The 18,006-nt window shown below is 35.3% G+C and overlaps 1 protein-coding gene across 5 annotated transcripts in view; it reads left to right on the top strand.

The window, feature by feature from the left end:
- Positions 1–18,006, top strand: part of LOC133226640 (neurabin-1-like) — a 42,010-nt gene that overhangs the window by 17,763 nt on the left and 6,241 nt on the right. For 2 of the 5 annotated variants that reach the window (XM_061380421.1, XM_061380414.1), the window contains exons 8-17: positions 1,172–1,225; positions 2,916–3,145; positions 4,746–4,842; positions 4,923–5,112; positions 5,910–6,061; positions 6,701–7,034; positions 9,592–9,679; positions 10,067–10,138; positions 10,573–10,768; positions 16,494–16,610. In XM_061380421.1, the coding sequence (XP_061236405.1) occupies positions 1,172–1,225; positions 2,916–3,145; positions 4,746–4,842; positions 4,923–5,112; positions 5,910–6,061; positions 6,701–7,034; positions 9,592–9,679; positions 10,067–10,138; positions 10,573–10,768; positions 16,494–16,610 (1,530 nt within the window). The remainder of the gene's footprint in view (positions 1–1,171; positions 1,226–2,915; positions 3,146–4,745; positions 4,843–4,922; positions 5,113–5,909; positions 6,062–6,700; positions 7,035–9,591; positions 9,680–10,066; positions 10,139–10,572; positions 10,769–16,493; positions 16,611–18,006) is intronic. The other 3 variants (XM_061380429.1, XM_061380439.1, XM_061380450.1) reach the window with 3 other exon arrangements.

The raw sequence follows: 18,006 nt of genomic DNA on the forward strand, positions 1-18,006 counted from the left end.
ATAAATGGGCACATTTGCTTTATTCAGGTCTGCGGAATTTAGATGGGGATATAAGTGGTGTAGTCTTTGGCATTTAGGGGTCTGGGATACTTTGGTAGGTGTAAGTCCCTGTCATTTCACTCTGGAGGGAAAAAATACACTGCAAATAAACTTTTGTCAGATGCCATTGTGCATACAAGAGCTTATTTTAGTAAAGAATCAGTATTTTGGAGACCTTAAGTCTGATCTCTTGATAACGTTGATTATATTGAGGAAGTTGACATTTCAGGCTAATGATAACTAGAGAACATTTACAGTTTTCATAGGTTAAGAAGCATAGCAGCAGGCTACAGCATCTTTTCATAATTGCTATATTTACTTGGGATACAATTAAATTCTCAGCTAGAATCATTACTGTGCTGTTATTAGCAATCTAAATGAAGGGTAGTCATGGATTCATTTGTTTTAATGTATGTTTGATGCACTATGCTTTGTTACAAAACAAAACAACAACAAAACCCCCACAAACCAGAAACACAAAAAAGCCAAACAAAAGCACCCTTCCCCTACCCCCACCCCCCAGGTTACAAATGGAAAGGGAGATATAAGAATTAACTAATCGTTGACAAAAAAAAAGTTCTTTTGCACTTGCACAGTTTTCTTAAGACACGTTAAGGATAATCTTTACATTTGGCTTAGGTGTAGCCTTTATTTTGAATAATCCTATAAAGATTTGTGGTGTAAAATACAAGGCTTAATTTTAGAACAAAGCCAGCATGTTTAAGCGCTGATAAGTAAAAATACTTAGTACTAGTAAAGTTTTACTTGATTCTGTGTACTGGTTCTCATCATGAGCGCATTGCTGCCTTTTCATTGTCTTGGCACGTTAAAATATTATATTAAACTATCCACTTTTATTAATGTCTATACAGCAAACTAAGATTCTTAGCTATAGGTGGTCATGAATTGATTTTTGTAGCAGATAGAATATACCATGGAACTTTTCGGTTTTAATTTGAGTTCAACTTTTTAATAAAAGCTCATGATTGGTTCTGTAATTGACAAAATAAGTTGACTTTCTTCCTGAAACCATTTTTATTGTAGCATAAGGGGATCATGGACAAATAATTAAAACTAGTATTTCAAATGCCATTTTGTGTGTGTCCATATGATTTGTTTGTTTGTTTTTCAGCTACAATTGAAACATGCAGTAACAATAGCTGAAGTGAATCAGCTGAAGGAGAGAGTAAGTTTTCAGAGAACGTTATTACTGGGAGGGGGTAGAGGGTGTTGGTTGGTTTGGGTTTTCTTACTTCAATTTACAAATTTTACCAAGAATAGGCTGAATGCAGAAGGCAGCAATCTGTTTAAGCCTCGGGCTGTATGTACTGTGTGCTACGCTAGACAGACATTTCTGAACTGAAAAGCTGTGCTCAAATTAAAAATAAAACCCAACAACACCATGAAAAAAAAAACCACCAAAAATCACCCAACCTCAAAATCTCCCCTGTGCTAATATAAAATGAATGCTTCAGCATTACTGCTTAGAGCAGAACTGAATATAATGGAGTACTGTATGAAACAATCTCCCAAACAAATACAAGAATGTTTTCAGTGGATAGAACTAGTCTTATTCAGTATAGATTTGGCACGTAACAGACAATGGTTCCTGGCCAACTTTCTGTTACCAGAAAGTTACCTTTTTTCCCTTCTCAAATTTCTGACGTGCTTTGGGGAGGACCTTGCAGAGCTCTGGGTCCAGCCTGTCAAGGTAGGTGGCCACTCAGTCCCTGTTTCTGGGAGGGGCTCTCTGTGCCTGCTTTTTCCACTGACGGAGATCAGTGCCTTTTTTCTGGAAATACTTGTTGTAGGTGAGCTGATGCTTTTACTCCATTGCCATTCAGTGTTGCCTTGCTGGGATACGTGCACCCTAGGACAAGTTGCAGCACATGGCTGGGGTCAGGTAGCAAGTGGGGAGGGAATAGTGCTGCAGACTGTGATGATTGTGAATAATAGTATCTATTGGGGGTTTTCTTGCACTCTGCAAATGTTCAGAGCTCCAAGTGTAGAGAGGCAGGCAATCAAAACTTCTTTGTGTTCTTATGATAGTTCTGATTTTGATTTCTGACAGTGCTCCTTGTCCTTGCAGTATTCTTGAAATTTGGCCCATCTGGATTATTAAAAAACATTTAAAATGTTAGTGTTAGTACAACTCACTCTGCCATTTTTAATTCAAGAAATTCTTGGTCCTTTCAAGATCTCTGTTACACCAGCAGTGATCTTAACTGGCCTCAAAAGCAGTGATTTCCTCTGTAAATGGTGTCCCCAGAGGAGGCATGGACATACCAAGTGATACCCTGTCTGCTCACTCCAAGGCCTGGAGAACTTCAGGTTACCATTCCCTTGTAATGTGGCTGCTGTCAAGCTGAAGGGGCTCCATCGCTTTCTTTTGTTATGGTAATGTTTGATGTGGAAGACCAATGTCTTGAAGAGTAGCAGGGAAGATCAGCTGGCCTCATTAGTTTTGTTCAAAGAACTGTTGGCAACAGTGTAGTAGGACAGGGAGCTTGTCCTATACAGATTTAGATTCTGTATCTCCAGTTCCCAGGTAACCAAAATAGGCCTCTCCAGAGGCAGAAAAGAGGTATTGAGGTCTTGAATAAGTCAACACAAGCTAACAATAAAGGTCTTATTAATTTTATCTCTTTAAAAGGAAACAATAAGGAACCAGTAGAAACTCTTGAGTTCTAAACTCACTTGGATTAGCAACAGTTGGAAGAGCTGATAAGAGTTCTTTAAAAGTTCAGTGTCTTGTTTTAATATTACTGATAAGTATTTAATGGTTATTAGCTATTCTCTACTTGAATGTGTATAAACAACTGGGTTTTATTTCATCTTTTAGTTTAGATTAATTCCTTAAGTATCAATTTTTTCAGTTAAAAATTGTTGAAGCCGAAAAAAATGAATGGAAACTGAGTCGAGCCCAACTTCAGCAAAACTTAGATGAAAGCAAAGAGAAGATTAAAAAGTTAGAGACCTACTGGTTAGAGGCACAGAGTTTATGCAAAACAGTAAATGAGCATCTTAAAGAAACTCAAGAACAATGTGATGCCCTTGAAAAGAAATACAGCAAGGCCAAGAAACTGCTTAAAGATTATCAACAAAAGTAAGTACCTCAATGTTTCAGGTTCTGTTTCTTACTTGTGTGTTTTGTATATTATGGAGAAAATTGACAGCAATACCTGGGGTTAGGATTTGCTTAGCATGCTTTTTTTGTATTTTGTCAGAGTTTGGGGAAGCAGTGGGCTATAGATGCTGAATTGTTACATACCTTAAGTCACCAGCTTCCAGAAAGGTTCTTCAAAAATTTTGCTGCTGCTTTTGATTCTAAGCTTAGGAAAAATGATCTACTATTTCAATAACAATTTTTTTAAACAACTTAGTTGAGAAACCGTAATGCATCTATATTTTTGGAAGGACTACTTGAAATCTGGTATGAGGTACTTGGCGATACCTTTTGCTGTTGTGGAAAAACCCTCTAGTTTTAACGAGCTTAAATGTTCCAGATAGAGTAGGCATTAAAGAATGTATAATAAGAGCCAGATACGTGTGATTCAGTCTGAGTTAGGAGTTGTAGGGGGAGTAGAAGGAATTCTGAGAATTAAGGTTTTGGGTTTTGTACCTAGCCCATCAAAATGCAGCATGAAAACAGTATGTTTGGTCTGTTAACATGTTTGGGATTTTTAGTACAGGTAATATTGCTTATCCAGTATGCCTGTTGTCATACAGGTGTCCGTTCTACCTCTTAGCTAAACAGGAGCTAAATGCAAAATACTTGTAGAAGTATCTTGATAATACAGAACACAACCATTGATCTTGGTGGTTCGTATCTTAAATATCTCCCCTTGCTACTTACTTTTAAAGGTAGTTTGCATTACCTTTAGCTCTGTAATCCACACTGGGAAATGTTACTTTTCCAAGTACTTTTTGGTGAGCTTTTTAAAGGTCTCCTTTCCCCTCTTCTCCCAAGCTTATCCACATGGAAATTCAAAAGTACGTTAAATGACTGCTCACAGGCTAGTTTCCATTTCCTCGCTCTATCGCAAATGCCCATTAGTCCTTTGACTGTCCCCGAAGCTTTTGCATTTTGTGTAGATGTTCTATGCTTATTTGCTGTGTTTGTATGTTATTCCATCTGACTTGCAGGAAAAAAGTAGCTTTTATTTTTGGTTCCTTCTTGCAATTATTGTTTCCTTTTTGTAAAACCAGCCACTGCAATTTCTGAAGGATTAACCAAGTAAAAACTTGAAATTCAACTTACTCTCATATAAAGAAGTTTAGCATACTTTCTAGAAGGAAAATACTATGTGTGCATGTATCTTTGTGGAAAAGAGATATATCTTTGTCTAAGATGTAATGATTGGAGTCATGCGTATATTTCATGCTTTAAATGTGTATGCAACTTGCCACTTTTAAAGGCAGAGAGATGGTTGTAACTTTGTAGAAAAAGTGTTGCAACACATCCTCTTTCAGCCCAGAGTAAATAGTGATGTCACATATATTTTCTTTCCAAGACAGTAAGAGCAAATGAATACATAGGTCATTTTATGACCTTACAAGATCCATTATACTTTAGAGACCTGATTTTTTTTTTCAATGATTACTTACAGTGCTTTTTAGTAAACGCGACTGTGTGTATTTCTATGTGGTTTTCTACATTTCTGTATGTTACTGTTTCATATATATGTGTACATTTTTTTCACCAGAGAAACAGAATTTATGAAAAAAGAAGAGGATCATTCAAAGCTACTTGAAGAGAGAGACCAGAAATATGCAGAACAGCTGAGAGTATATCAAGAAAAAGTAAAGGAGTATTATATTTTGAAATAGACTTCTGCATTCTCAGAGAGTTGTATCTCACTTCTGAATTTTAATTCTTGCAGATTTCAGAGCTTGAAAGTAAATTAAAAGTGTATGAGAGAATGCCATATATGTTTGGAGGTAGCAGTTTATTGGAAGATGTCTGTCAAAGTCCAGGCCAATATAATGAAGATTTGAAGACTAAAGAAGAAAATGAAAAAGAAACTGAATCGATAGAAGACAGACTAAATTGTTCTGATATGTTAATTTCTGGTATGTTATAGGATCTTTGATTTGTGTTTAATAAAAATTAGTAGGTATATGTGTAGTAGTTGTTAAAAGAAGCTGTTTGCTATTTCCTACAGCCTGGGTAAATGTTTGACCTGAACAAGTGTGGGTATTTTTGTCTAGGTCCCCCAACATTTTCCGTATTTGTAGTAATGTATTTCTTAAATGCCGTGGGAAAGAGGAGATAGGTGGAGAAAGATCCATCTTTACTGTTCCTCAGGATCTCTGTTGTCGAAACTGATAGTATTAGTGGGACTAAGCCACTGAGATTTGTCAGTTAAAATTGCACTGATTTTAAGCTATGATTTACACCAAAACTTGCTGGTTTTCAATTTGTCTTGTAATTTTATGTCTAGAATGTTACAAAATATCCAATGATGGTTTAAAGGAGGACATTTTTAAAAGATGTGGTAGATGCTTATGTACTTTAAAGAGTCTTAAAGAACAAGGATAGGAAAGTACATTTTGAGCACAAATTCTCACCTATTTGAGAGTAAAATTCCATTTTCAAGCCGTAATATAATTATATCCTGATCTGATGGATTTTTTTTCTTTTAATTGAAGAAATGGAATAGAAATAGATTTAAAAAAAAATTGCTATCACAGTGTTAAAATATTATAGTATTCTATAAAATGTAATTTCCCATAGTGAAATGGTAGTAATGATTAACAGGTAAAATAATTGATTTAAGTTCTGAATATTCTTCTGGCCAGTGGGTTGGAGAATTTACCTACCAGTTGTTTTGGACTTTTTTCTTTTAAGTAATACATATTTGTTGCAGATTTTGATGCTTTTGTTGGGGATACTCCCAGATTAGACACCAGCGCACACAAAGCAAAAGCTCAGCTTGCTTTGAAAGTGAAACGCCAGCCACCTTCTCGATCAAAGCTGAAAGAATCGCTTGGGGCTGGACATCAGACTGCAGATCTGCAGGTATTTTTATGCTGTAAATGAAAAACCCTATTTGGGTTCATACCACATGTCATCTCTGGTATGTTCTTTCTGGCACAGTTGATTTGAAGTTAGCAAAGAAATAGGCAAGCTTGTTGTGTTCTGCTTCTGTTTTCTGAAAGATTTTGGTATAGTGACAGTGGTATGTTGTGCAGTATGTTTATCTATCATGTAATTCTCTCATATGAAACAAGTTAATTAACAATTTTCTTCAAAAAGTGAACACTCTGAAATGCTTCATTATTCCATAAATAATCATTGAAGCCCACAAAAAATATACAAGTAAAATATTCTAGCATGTTTCTGGAAAGCAGGTTAATTAGAGTGTATATAGTTAGTATATGAAATAGCCTGTCATAGAGGGAGAAGACTGAGCTACTTCACATAGTCTAAAAAGTGGTTGCATTGAATTAGAATGGCCAAGATAATGCCAGAACATTTCTGACTTGGCTGGAGAAAGATGACTTGGGATGTGCAGAAAGATCTGTGTATGTAACTTAAAGTTTTCTGAACTGAGTAAGTTTGTGTGTAGTACAGCATATCCTTACATCTAGTGGAAGATCAGATAGCAAATTATTATATGTCGTGTTTGTCATAAAATAACTTTTGTATTTGTTGAAGGATGAGGATTCGGAAGATGCTGTTCTCAACAGAGAACTTTCCCCTGTATACCTAACCAAGACCTTAGAAACAAGTGAAAAATTAACTCTCCCACACCTGGATGACATAGATCGAAAGAGTGAAAAGCTTGAACAAACAGAAAGCACAGAAAGTCCTCTAGAGTCAAGTCCTTCTGCTTCCACACACTCTTCTCCAGTACACAAACCAAACAATGAAAATAGCACAACCACCACACGTTCACCTCCTCCTGAAGAGATGGCTGCAAATTCTCCTCAAGGGTATTCCAAGAATGTTAAGCAAAGAGAAGCAAAAGGGAAAAGCAGAGAAGCCAAGGGTAAAACTTAAGAGTTTATTACTATTTTAATCCTTTGGGTTAAAGTATTACGGATTTTGGATGGAAATTATTATTGAACAATAAACTATTCGAGGGAAAGTGAATTGACTACAGAACAAACTACCTGTTCTAAAACCAGTTCTTAACTCTTCAAGAAAGTTTAAAGTTATCAAAATGTATGTACGTCCATTATATTCTATTTTTACTTATTTAAAGGAAGTAGTAGTAGTATGTTCTGAAGATAAGCTTATCCTTTTAATTCCTCCATCTGCAACAAGTTCATTACCAAATTTCTACAAAAGCTCAAAATTTCTGAAATAATTTACTATGTTCAGCACCAAGAATCTAAAAGATGACTCCAAAATAAATGCTGTTTCAATACAAATTACAGAAAGGAGTAAGTCTAAATCAGTTTAGTAAAAGCTCTGACCTATAAATCTAGAGAGTCTAAATGGTTGCCTTGACATAAGCTAAAGGGGAGCTAAGTAATTGACTGTGGATAAGCAGTAAAGGTCCTAAGGCATTTTTGCAGAGCACTAGCCTCTTAAGTGGCAGTATATTGAAGAGTAAGTCTGACTGATGTCCTGATTCCCAGTGTTGACTTTGTGCTTCCAGATGTTATACAGGTGTTTAAACAAGATATGGGTTCTGAATATTGTGGGAATTACTGCATTATTCATCTTGCCCTCTTAGGATTTTTCTCACTAGGAAAAGGTTGAAGGTATTATAATCAGCTTAGTCACTGCTAATCATCATTTGATTGAAATACTTAGCTTTTTTCCTTAAGTATAATTGAAAAATGGATCAGATAAAATGTTTTAAATGCTTGATATATCCTCTAGTCAGCTAGCACAATATATGAAAGCAGATTATATTTGCTATCTTTTCTGTACTGTTCAGACAAAACGTTTAATACCCTGAAAACAGGATTTGTTTTATACTCTCCTCATTCTATGTTTCTACCGTCTTAAACAAAACTAATCTCTACTGTAGCTTCTGTCAGTAAAAAAAACAAAACTAAAACTCCCACAATTTACCAAAGCAGCTACTTCATATATAAGAGATTTTTCTTTCTTTTCTACATTTTTTTTTGGTGATGAATAAAGCATTGTAAACATTTTCCTAAAATTGGCAGTCACTGGAAGAGCTAATTAATGCGGTACATCAAAGATGAGGATTAGTATTGAAAGCTTGCTCTTTGTAACAAAATGGCACTAAATGCTAGCTTGTTGCATTCTAACCATATTTAAATGTCTGCCTATTATTTCATTGAACTAATCCTTTCTATTACCTTCCATCCATTCATGTATCAGTCTGTACTTTAACCTATTGTACTGTGTTTAAGAAATTACCCATTTTCTTAGAATACTTCTTCTGGAGAGAAATGTGGAAACAAATGTCAGTATTAAGTTAATTCTTCTGGTTTTGCATTTAAGCTGACAGAAAAAATAATCCGTTTAACTGGTAGTTATAATTTATTGGATGTTACTTTTTTAGAAGTAGTGGTTAACTAATTAGCTAAAGTTCTGATATTGATCAGAAACTACTGAGCAGATATTAAAAAAGGGGGGAGGGAAGGAAACCTCCCCCAGCTGTAGAGCAGGTAAAATTCGTGTTTCAGGAAAGGCAATGAGTGATGATAGTTGCCTTTAGTTTTGTGTAGTGAACATGCTTTTTGTTCTTTCTGATCCTTGAAGGCATCTGTATACATTACTTCATGTCAGTTGTCATCTTGAAGACAGAGCTTAAAAACCTACTTTGTCTCACAAAAAGCAGGCTTCATCTCTTTCATAGGCAGCTTAGTTATGCAAGTGTTGGAGGAGCTTCAATGTCCCAATTATTTCTTCAGAACAGTCATATTCTGTATACTGTTTCCAAGAAACTTGGTTTGTTAGGCTCTGTCTGCTCTCCAGGTACTGGCTATCATGTTGTTTCAGCACGTTTTCTGGAGCTAGCACCTTGCATTCATAGCCCATGTTCCAATTAGCTAGCTGGACTAGCTAGTGAACCAGAAGAAAATGCAAAAGGAACATCTTACAATACTTGAAGCATAGCAAAGGACAGTTGAACGCTGTATTTGCTCAGCTGTTCATTTGAAGCAGAGTTTCTTTAAAGCATCTTATTTATCCTGGTTATCTAGCTGGTGTATTTTAAGGTTGACATTTTGCAAAAGAAAGAGGTACTTTTTCATAAGCCTATCTTAAACTATGTTTTGATTTAATTCACTGAATCAAAATGCCGTGGTATGTTTTCTCTTTCTGTAGACAGCATAGAATTACTGTTTATCAAAAGCAGTGTTTTTGTTCAGTCATAAGCAACTGTTGTGTTGCCATTTTTCAGTGGCACAGCACAGCCAGAATGATGGGAAGATGCCCTGAGAACAATTTACGTTGATATGGCTGTAGTATTTTCAACTACTATCTGCATGTGTGAATGTGGATTTAAGTTACTCATAGTTTAGTATCTTATTTGCTTACAAGTAAGCATCATCAGAATTACTTGAAACTTGAAAATCTTTTTAGAATAACATTTTTATGTTTCACCCCACTATGAAAAGCAGAAGAAAAGAAGAATGAAGATAGGACAGTAGAAACAAATGAAGGAACATCATCAGGGAAGTCCAAAAGGAGATTTCCAGATTTTGGGTGAGATTTTGTTTCTGTTCATTTAGAAACAAATAGGTTTCAGTGTTACTTTTGGAGAGTGTCATGTTTTCCCTCAAAGAATTTCATGGGTTTCTTTGGTTTTTATCTGAATACACAATAGCTCTTGGGCATTTTCCGTGTTTATTTTGATTATATGTGGTCCTTGAAAGTACTTGCATAATTCTGTCATGGTTCTTGAATAAAAGATGAGTGACAGTACTTTTTTTAATTACATATACAATCTGCAAAATCATGCTTTATATAACAACCTAAATGTGGCTTTTTGTAGCAGCTGGAATCAATGTAGAAAGTAGCTTATCGATTAAAAGACAGTCACACTGTGTAAATGTAAATGCTTTATGAAAATTGTGGGTTTTTTTACTTCAGTGGATTACGGAAATCTGGAGGCAAGGGCAAGAAACACGAAAAAGAAAACCTAAGAGGTTCTCTGGATAGCAGGTAGTTGTTTTGTTTGTTTAATACATACATGGTGTATTCCTAAAGATTTTAATCTAAGTATGTTTTAAAATTATCACTACTATTTGACTTTAAAGTGCATTCAAGTATAACAGTGGTAGATCTTAAATATAAAAATTGTATATTGCTTAGGAAGGTAAATGTTGAGTAAGTTAAATTAGCAAATTATTTGAAATTGTTAAATTGTGTGAAATATCTGCAAAAACACTTACATTTGTGTTCGATAATTCAGATTATTTTGGATGGCAATTTAAAGGCAAGTATTGTTTTCTTTGTAATTATCAATTGTGCTACGAAAAGGATAAGAATTAGTGGTGTGTGTTTCAAGTTTGTTGTTGTATTGTGCGTGGGTTGTGTGTCTGGAGACAGGGTGAGGTGGGTTGTTGTTTAAACACAATTTAATCTACTTTTTTCAGAGGTTCCCGAGAACTGTTGGATGACTCGGGCAACAATCTGTCTGCATCCGATTCAGATTCGCCTGTTCCTACTTGCATGCCTTTCTCTTGGTTTGGAGACAGCCACAAGGAGTCTCAGATTTCTAGTAGCAGCTCACACTTTGCTCAGAGTGGGCAGGACAGTTGTGAACATGGTCAAGAGAAGAATAAGAACAAGGTAAAGATGACTAATTTGTGCTTTGAATGTTTAAGCATTACATCTTGATAAAGTAAAAATATCAGTCTTTAGTATGTGGAAGCTTGCTGACTTAGTCCTTGACCACATCCCCTCTTCCAAACAGTGCTGCAGAAGGTTGAGGCTTCACAGCCCTCACAAGCAGAAACTGTGTGAGTGTTCCCATTCCCTCCTGTTCAGTTGAAGCATCAGTGGAGGCTAGTCAGGCTGAAATAGCATCTAGGGAACAGTCACATGGTATGTTATTTCACTGATTTATAATGCTAAAGGTAATGCTAGTTTTAGGACAGCATAATTTTAAAAGCCAAATCTTTTTCCTGTGTGATATAATCTAGTACTTGGAGGAAGTGTACATAAATAGAGGTCAGCTTCCCAGGCGGTTTGCCAACCACCTCTTACCGTACTGATATGTAGGGGTGACGTGCCAAACAGGTGGATGGTTTTCATTAACAAATTTAGTATTGAAAGCCAAGAGATGTATCTTCTAGGAAACTGCTTCTGAGTAACAGATAGCCTTCTAATAATTTAAAGCCTTTTAACTAAGTCTTAAGAGGTAGACTACACAGTTCACTCATAATCATAAAGTTACCGTCTTCACAGTTTAAACTATTGGAAAGTAATGGCTGTAAAAAGTAAGAAGTGTAGTGTGTGCTGTCTAAATAGTTTGTTAAAACCCATTTCAGTGTAAGACCATTACTAACAATCTTACTAACCTACCTCCATTCTTGTTTCCTTTGGATTTTGTCAAATTCAAAATTATAGCTATTTGAGTAACCTTGAAAGTTATTTTTGAGTTTCACACTTTTTTTTTCTTTTTTTTTTTTTTCTTTTCACTTTGGTTATCTAAAATACCCTCTCACTTTTTCCTTTTTCTCCATGCTGTTAAAGAGAAGTGAGTCACAAGTCTAGAAGAGAAACTTTCCGGGTTGTAGTCCATGAAGTCACTGACAATTTGCAAAGGCAGTTTCTTCAATTACGTTTTCTTTTCTTAGTGTGAATTTACAGTCCCTATGACAGGAGTAAGCTGTCTGCACACAAAGTTTGTAAAGTGGTTTTAGAACCACTTACCATAGCACAGGAACTTAAGAAGAGTAGAAATTTTTAATCTCTGAAGTACACTGACACTTTACAGAATACTGTCCACTATGTGTCAGTCTTACGTATTTACAGCCCCTGTGTTGTTTGCTTCTGTTGAAGCATGCAATGGCCAAAAGATGTTTCTTGGGAAAATAACCCACGGATCTTGGGAGTGCAAGATCCATGTTGAAGAGGGTATGCATACAAGTTGGTAGAATTTTTGATAAAATGGGAGTGCACAACTGATCTCCTAATAGGCTATAGCAAAGTTACCAAGAGATGTTTTCTGTATAGATAAACATTCAGTGGTTTAGCTTTCAAAGTCTTTGGTTCAGAAGAACCCATTCATCCCCACTTCATTCATTCTTTGTATGATTCACATGATTTTTCTGAGCATAGTAGAAGTCCCACTTGCATTTCTACTATAAGATCCCATAATGTGCTTAAGCACACCTTAGTGATGTTTATATAGATGCTTTTCTTGGCAGTCAAAAAGGTATAGATCTTACCAGATTCGGTGCTCTTTTCCTTTCCATGTTGCCTTGAAATAATAGCCTTTTGTTCTCATTGCTGTATATTTAAGTTGATTATCACTTTAACCTTCCAGCTGGTTTCTTGCCTACTGTTCTATTTTTTGTTTCCTTCACATGCTCCAGTATGTAATTGCAGTTCACTGCTCCATTTCTTTAGTGCCAGTTGCAAACCAGCAGCTGGAAGAATGTAGAAGTCTTCTTTCAACTATCTTCCTGCTTTACAAAATGGTAGAAAGCTGATCCTGTTAAACAACACATTCTCATACATTTATTAATCCTAAAATCATATTCAAGCTTTCCAAAGTCAGGCTGGTTTTACTTCGCAACCGTTGGGGTCTTTTATAAAGACAGTAATGAGACAGTAGCTACTGCTTGGAATGACTGATCTTTGTAGATCTTAACATGCAGTTGATCATTAAGTTTGCACTACAATTACAAGACTTTGGTAAACCTCACTATGAAAAGATTAAAACTGAAAAAGAACTGTGCTTGACCACTCAGCAGTTAGTCTTGTTACTGAAAGAACATAACAACAGGAACAAAATCATCTTCCCAGAATTTAAAGAAAGAATACTCCTTTTTGTTGACTTTAACTCCGTAATATTTATTGCTTTTATGTCTGTAGTATCCCATACAATCAGGTGAAAATGTTTCTTACAGAGCAGGTAAAAGTAGAAGCCCTAACATAAGAACTTTGTCATGTAAAAAACTCTAACTTTTGTACTGAGTCTTTTGCATTGTCTGTAATTTCTGTAGTTGAGTTTTAATATGGATGTTGTAAGGAATTAAATTAAATTTAAAGTGGGTTCCGTTTCTGCAAAATTTGCCTTTCAAAATTGTGATACCTAGAAGGTTTCTATTTTCTTAAAATGATACTGATGTTAGTCTTAAACTTCTAATTTGGCAAACTGATGAATCAGTTTCTTGTTCCTTGTGAAAGCTGGAAACACAAGAACTAAACTCTTGTGATCTGGGTTTTGCAGACTGTTCAGCCATATGAGATTTCTAAATGACACAGTTTGTAAATTGGTCCCTTTACATAATCTGCCACTTGATTTAGTCCCATTGATACAATGCAAACACGTGCATACCACTCATATTTAGGTGTATGCAGTGTTTAATTTTAGCTGCAAGGAAGAACACTGGGATGTAAACTGTTTATTTCCTAGTACCTTAGGAAGCATACGTATAAAACCTCTTCTATCTGAATTCTGTGCTCTTCCAGAATAAAAAAATATTTGTAACTGGCTCTCAATCCTTAAAAGGAAGCTACTACTTCTTCAAAGCAAATAGGAGGAGGGGGAGGAGAAAACGTTACAGCTGGTGCTGACATGCTTTACTTTTGGTCATCTTTTTTTCTAAAGTCTCATTAAATATTTTTCTCTAATATCATCCTGTCTTTTTTATTCTTTTTTGTTGTTGTTGTTTGCTTGGTTTTTGTTGGGTTTTTTTTTTTTTTTTTGTACCACTTTGTTTCTGAACTGCCCTTGATTGCTATGCAAAGGTAGAAGGAGTGAACTGATGGTAGCAAAAAGGAAAGCTCCTAAAGAGATTTTCATTTTGGGATGAAATTAATTGGAGAATAGGTTGGTGGACAAAGTATTCGGTTTTTTCTGGTAATACCTTTTGCATCTAAAAAACTGAATAACTACCTAAAATATAAGGTAGTTTATAAAATAATCTACATGGGTAATTAGAACTCCGTTTTTAAGTTATGTACAGTACCATCATATGAAAGGTAGCAGAAAAACTCAAATTGTGCTTTGGGTTGGGGTTGTTGGGGTATTTTTTGTTTGGTGGTTTGTGGTGGACTTTTCCTTGGGTATTGTTTTGTTTTGTTTCTTTGTTTTTTGGTTTTTTTTGTTTTTTTTTTTTGTTTGGTGGTTTTGGTCTGGTTTTGGTTTTTTTGTTAAGACTGGAAATGTGTAGCAGTAATTTAGGGGAAAAAGGAAGTGCAAAGATCAAGTATCTGCCCTAAAGCCAAGGCCAGAACAAAATAGAGTTGAGTTTAAACTGAAATCAAGTTTAAACAAGAACATCAAGTTTAAATCAAGGACACAGATACAGAACTATTCATTGCAGACAACTGCAAAAACATAGTTCTAAGTTCAGTAACTTATAGGAGCATCAGTTACTGAAGAAAAATGTCTGTAGCATCAGTTTAATTTAGGATTTCCACTTACTTATGCATATAGGGATATGGTATGCCATCCTTATAAAGTATAGTTACTTGACTAGACACATAGAGAAAATTATGGTAAATAATTGCTTACTGGTCGTAGACAACACAGAGTAGTCCTGAGAAATAAATTTTAGAAAGGCAAAAATAGGAGGCATGATTTTGACAGAGTTATTTTTTACTCCCTAAAGAAAAATAATGTAGAGGTCAGGATCTGAGTTGGAAATGGAGGTAATCAAACCTAGAAAATATTCCGTGAAACACATACATTGGTATTTTTTAGGAGGATTTTCTTACCAGACCTGCTGTGAAGTTTTCAGGGGTATCAATCTGGGGGTTTTTGTACTCTTCAGCTTCAGTCATAAGCTGCTCAGGTAACCTGCCTGAAGTTGTACATGTAGTGGCTCCTAAGTAAGTTTGAACCTAGATCCTGCTGCTTTTGGATGCAAAGGCAGGAATATAGATCCAAAAGCTTCTTTTAAACACAGACTAAGTGTAATAACTAAATGTAAACAATAAATGCTATGAAGATTTTACATTCTTCCAATATGATAGTTCTTACATTACTCATATTTCTAACCTGAACTTTAATTTCTTAGTTTTTTTTAAAATATAGTAGTAATTTATTAAAAGAATATATTTTTTTAAATCTTTCATTTCATAAGAGTGTTCTATTTTGAAAATAACTTGTTCAGGCTGTCAAACTACATAAGTTCTGTAGATTTACAGTGTTAAACCATTTTTTGTAAAGACAGAAATAATTGCTGAATTTCTGAAATGTTTAGCTTTGTCATAGTGTTTTTACACTATTTGGTACTTTAGCTATAAAGATTTTATATAGCTTGATACACTCCATTTATTATAAAAATTCTTCTAAAGATATTTTACATCTATGTGGTATTTTTTATATCAAGGTAATTTTCAGATTACATGATCCTGTGCCTCAAATGCAGCCACCTCACAACTGAATCATAGAATAATTTGGGTTGGACCTGTAAAGGTCATCTAGTCCAGTGCCCCTGCAGTGAGCAGGGACATCTTCAACCAAATCAGGTTGCCAAGAGCCCCGTCCAGCTTGGCCTTGAATATTGCCAGGGATGGGGCATCTACCACCTCCATAGCAACTTGTACCAGTGCTTCACCACCCTCATTAAAGCTGTTCAAATGAACAGCAGTACAAAATCTTAACTCAGTATTTAAAGTTTTGGAAAGCTAGTCCTTAGGCAAGATCCATATTCTCTATTCATGGACTAATTTATACCCTGATCTTTAAGCTGCTGAAAGCTCCTTGCTATTCCAAATCTCAGTGCATGTTAGGCAGAGACAGCCTATTCATTTCACTGGTGACTGCAGAGGTTCGATAATGGGCCACTATAAAGTCTAAACCTAGCTCTTGTTTTCAGAAGCTTTGGAATTTATGAGGGCCCTTCTGTGCCATGGGAATCTTAATGACAGTAAACAATTAGGACTGATCTTTATCTCACCAACAGAACAGTACCTTCTGAAGCACATTCATAGTACTTGTGTAGGTTTGAGTGGAATACAAATTCAGTATGAATAATTCCAGCAAATAAGTCTTAAATTGCTTCTCCTCGAATGTGGTATGCCTGCTGAAGAAGTAACCACATGTATTTCTTTGTGTATTAAACGGCATTTGGGGTTATGACCGATTCTCCACACAAGGTGCATTTATTGGGGATATTGCTTTAAATCTTTAACTATGTTCTTGAATTCATTAATTTAACAAGAACAAGTCAGATGCTTGATGTCATGAGTGCATTTCATATGTAATCTAAAGATAACTAAATTGTACTTTGGTTTATTTTCATTTTTTAACAAAAAAATACTAGAATGTCACCTTAATGACTTGCTTTTCCAAAAAGTGGGTTAATAAAACGTTATTTCCACTTGTTTGCAGAGTAGAGTTGTCATAGATGACACATACCATAGCAAGCCAAGTTGTGAACTTTCAGGGTTAGTGACAGAGCCAAATCTGTCAGGTCGTTCACACACTTTAACCTTCTCTTCAAATGAGGTGAGTTTCAAAGTGTGTATATGTGTGTTGTTGATGTTGTTGTTCACACTACAGCATGTTTAATAGAAACAGATGTGTGTAATGTGACACTAGCTGGCTGTTTCCATATTTGAATGTTGAAGAACACTGTAACAAATCAGCAGTTACTGAACTAAGGATACTGACTAGTAGATGCCTTATGAGCCTTTTGTATTCTGATCCTAGTTATAGCATAGCAGTTGGAATTAACTCTTTCTGATCAAATTGCAGTTTCTAATTTTATATATAACCCCTTTCTATTCCACTAACTTAAAGCAACTTCCTGGGTGAATGAAAACTGCAGTGTTTTTGACCTTGCCTTCACATCTGTGCAGGTTTGTTTTGCCATAAAATTTCATCTATGTAAAAACAAACAAAAGGAAAAAGAAAAAGGAAGATAAAAAGGCAGACTATAATGGTTCTGGTATGTAAGTAGAAACTAGATACCTGAAAGTCAGTGGTTGTTACGCTCGAGAATTTGCTCCTTTGGCTGCAGCTGAAACCGAAAGTCTACACTTTGGTAACATTCTAAGATACTGTTTCATGCAATGTTTGACTCGTGTGCGTCCTTATAGATTAAATCCATTGTAGCCTAGGAGAAGTCATTAAAATCAGAACAGCCATCTTCCAGAAATGAGTTGAAGGGCTTGCCAAACCGATAGTTATAATGCTTGAAGAAAAAACTACATGGTGGTTCATGAATGTGGGGGTTTGTTATTTACTATCTTAAACCAGGCTTTGGTGAAAATCCTAAGGTATTCCAGTAACATGTAGGAAGTCTGACCAGTTTTACGATATTATAAATATGAAATCCTAACATATAATCAGGTGTCAAAAATCATATAACTGGAGTACAGGTTTCAGTGGTGGATTAATATATTGAGGATGTTTATCAGAGATGACTGTCATAGATATTAATTGGAGTTCCTCTGAGTTCATTAAATCTACCATTACAAGTACTCCCCGCTGTTTCTTGAACAGAATGGTTCATGAATGGAACATGTGTTTCTAAAACTTTCAAGCAGTAGAAGTCATTAAGATTTTAACAGACCCAAATATTTTCTTGACTGTTGTTCTTTGATCAGCGTTACAACTTTCTGATTCTAAAATTCAAAGAGAAGTTGTCTGTCATTAATTGTGCACATGTAAAGTGATGATTTAAGCCTTTTCTTGTTATAGATTAGTCAGATTCTAGTGTTACCTCTCGTTCACATTGCTTATACATATGACAAGAGAAAGTTGTTTGTACCTTTTCAGTAATTATATTGATTATCAGTGTCCGTTCTGAGGTTAATGATAAATATCTCTAAGTTGGTTTCTCTTTCAGAAAGCAATATATGTGCAGAGAAATTGTTCTGTTCTTGTGGTTTCTTGATTA

The sequence above is a fragment of the Neopsephotus bourkii genome, unplaced genomic scaffold (genome assembly GCF_033783945.1).
Source record: "Neopsephotus bourkii isolate Nb327-2 ecotype Australia unplaced genomic scaffold, CSIRO-AGI_Nbou_v1 NB_196, whole genome shotgun sequence".
Classification (NCBI taxonomy): domain Eukaryota; kingdom Metazoa; phylum Chordata; class Aves; order Psittaciformes; family Psittacidae; genus Neopsephotus; species Neopsephotus bourkii.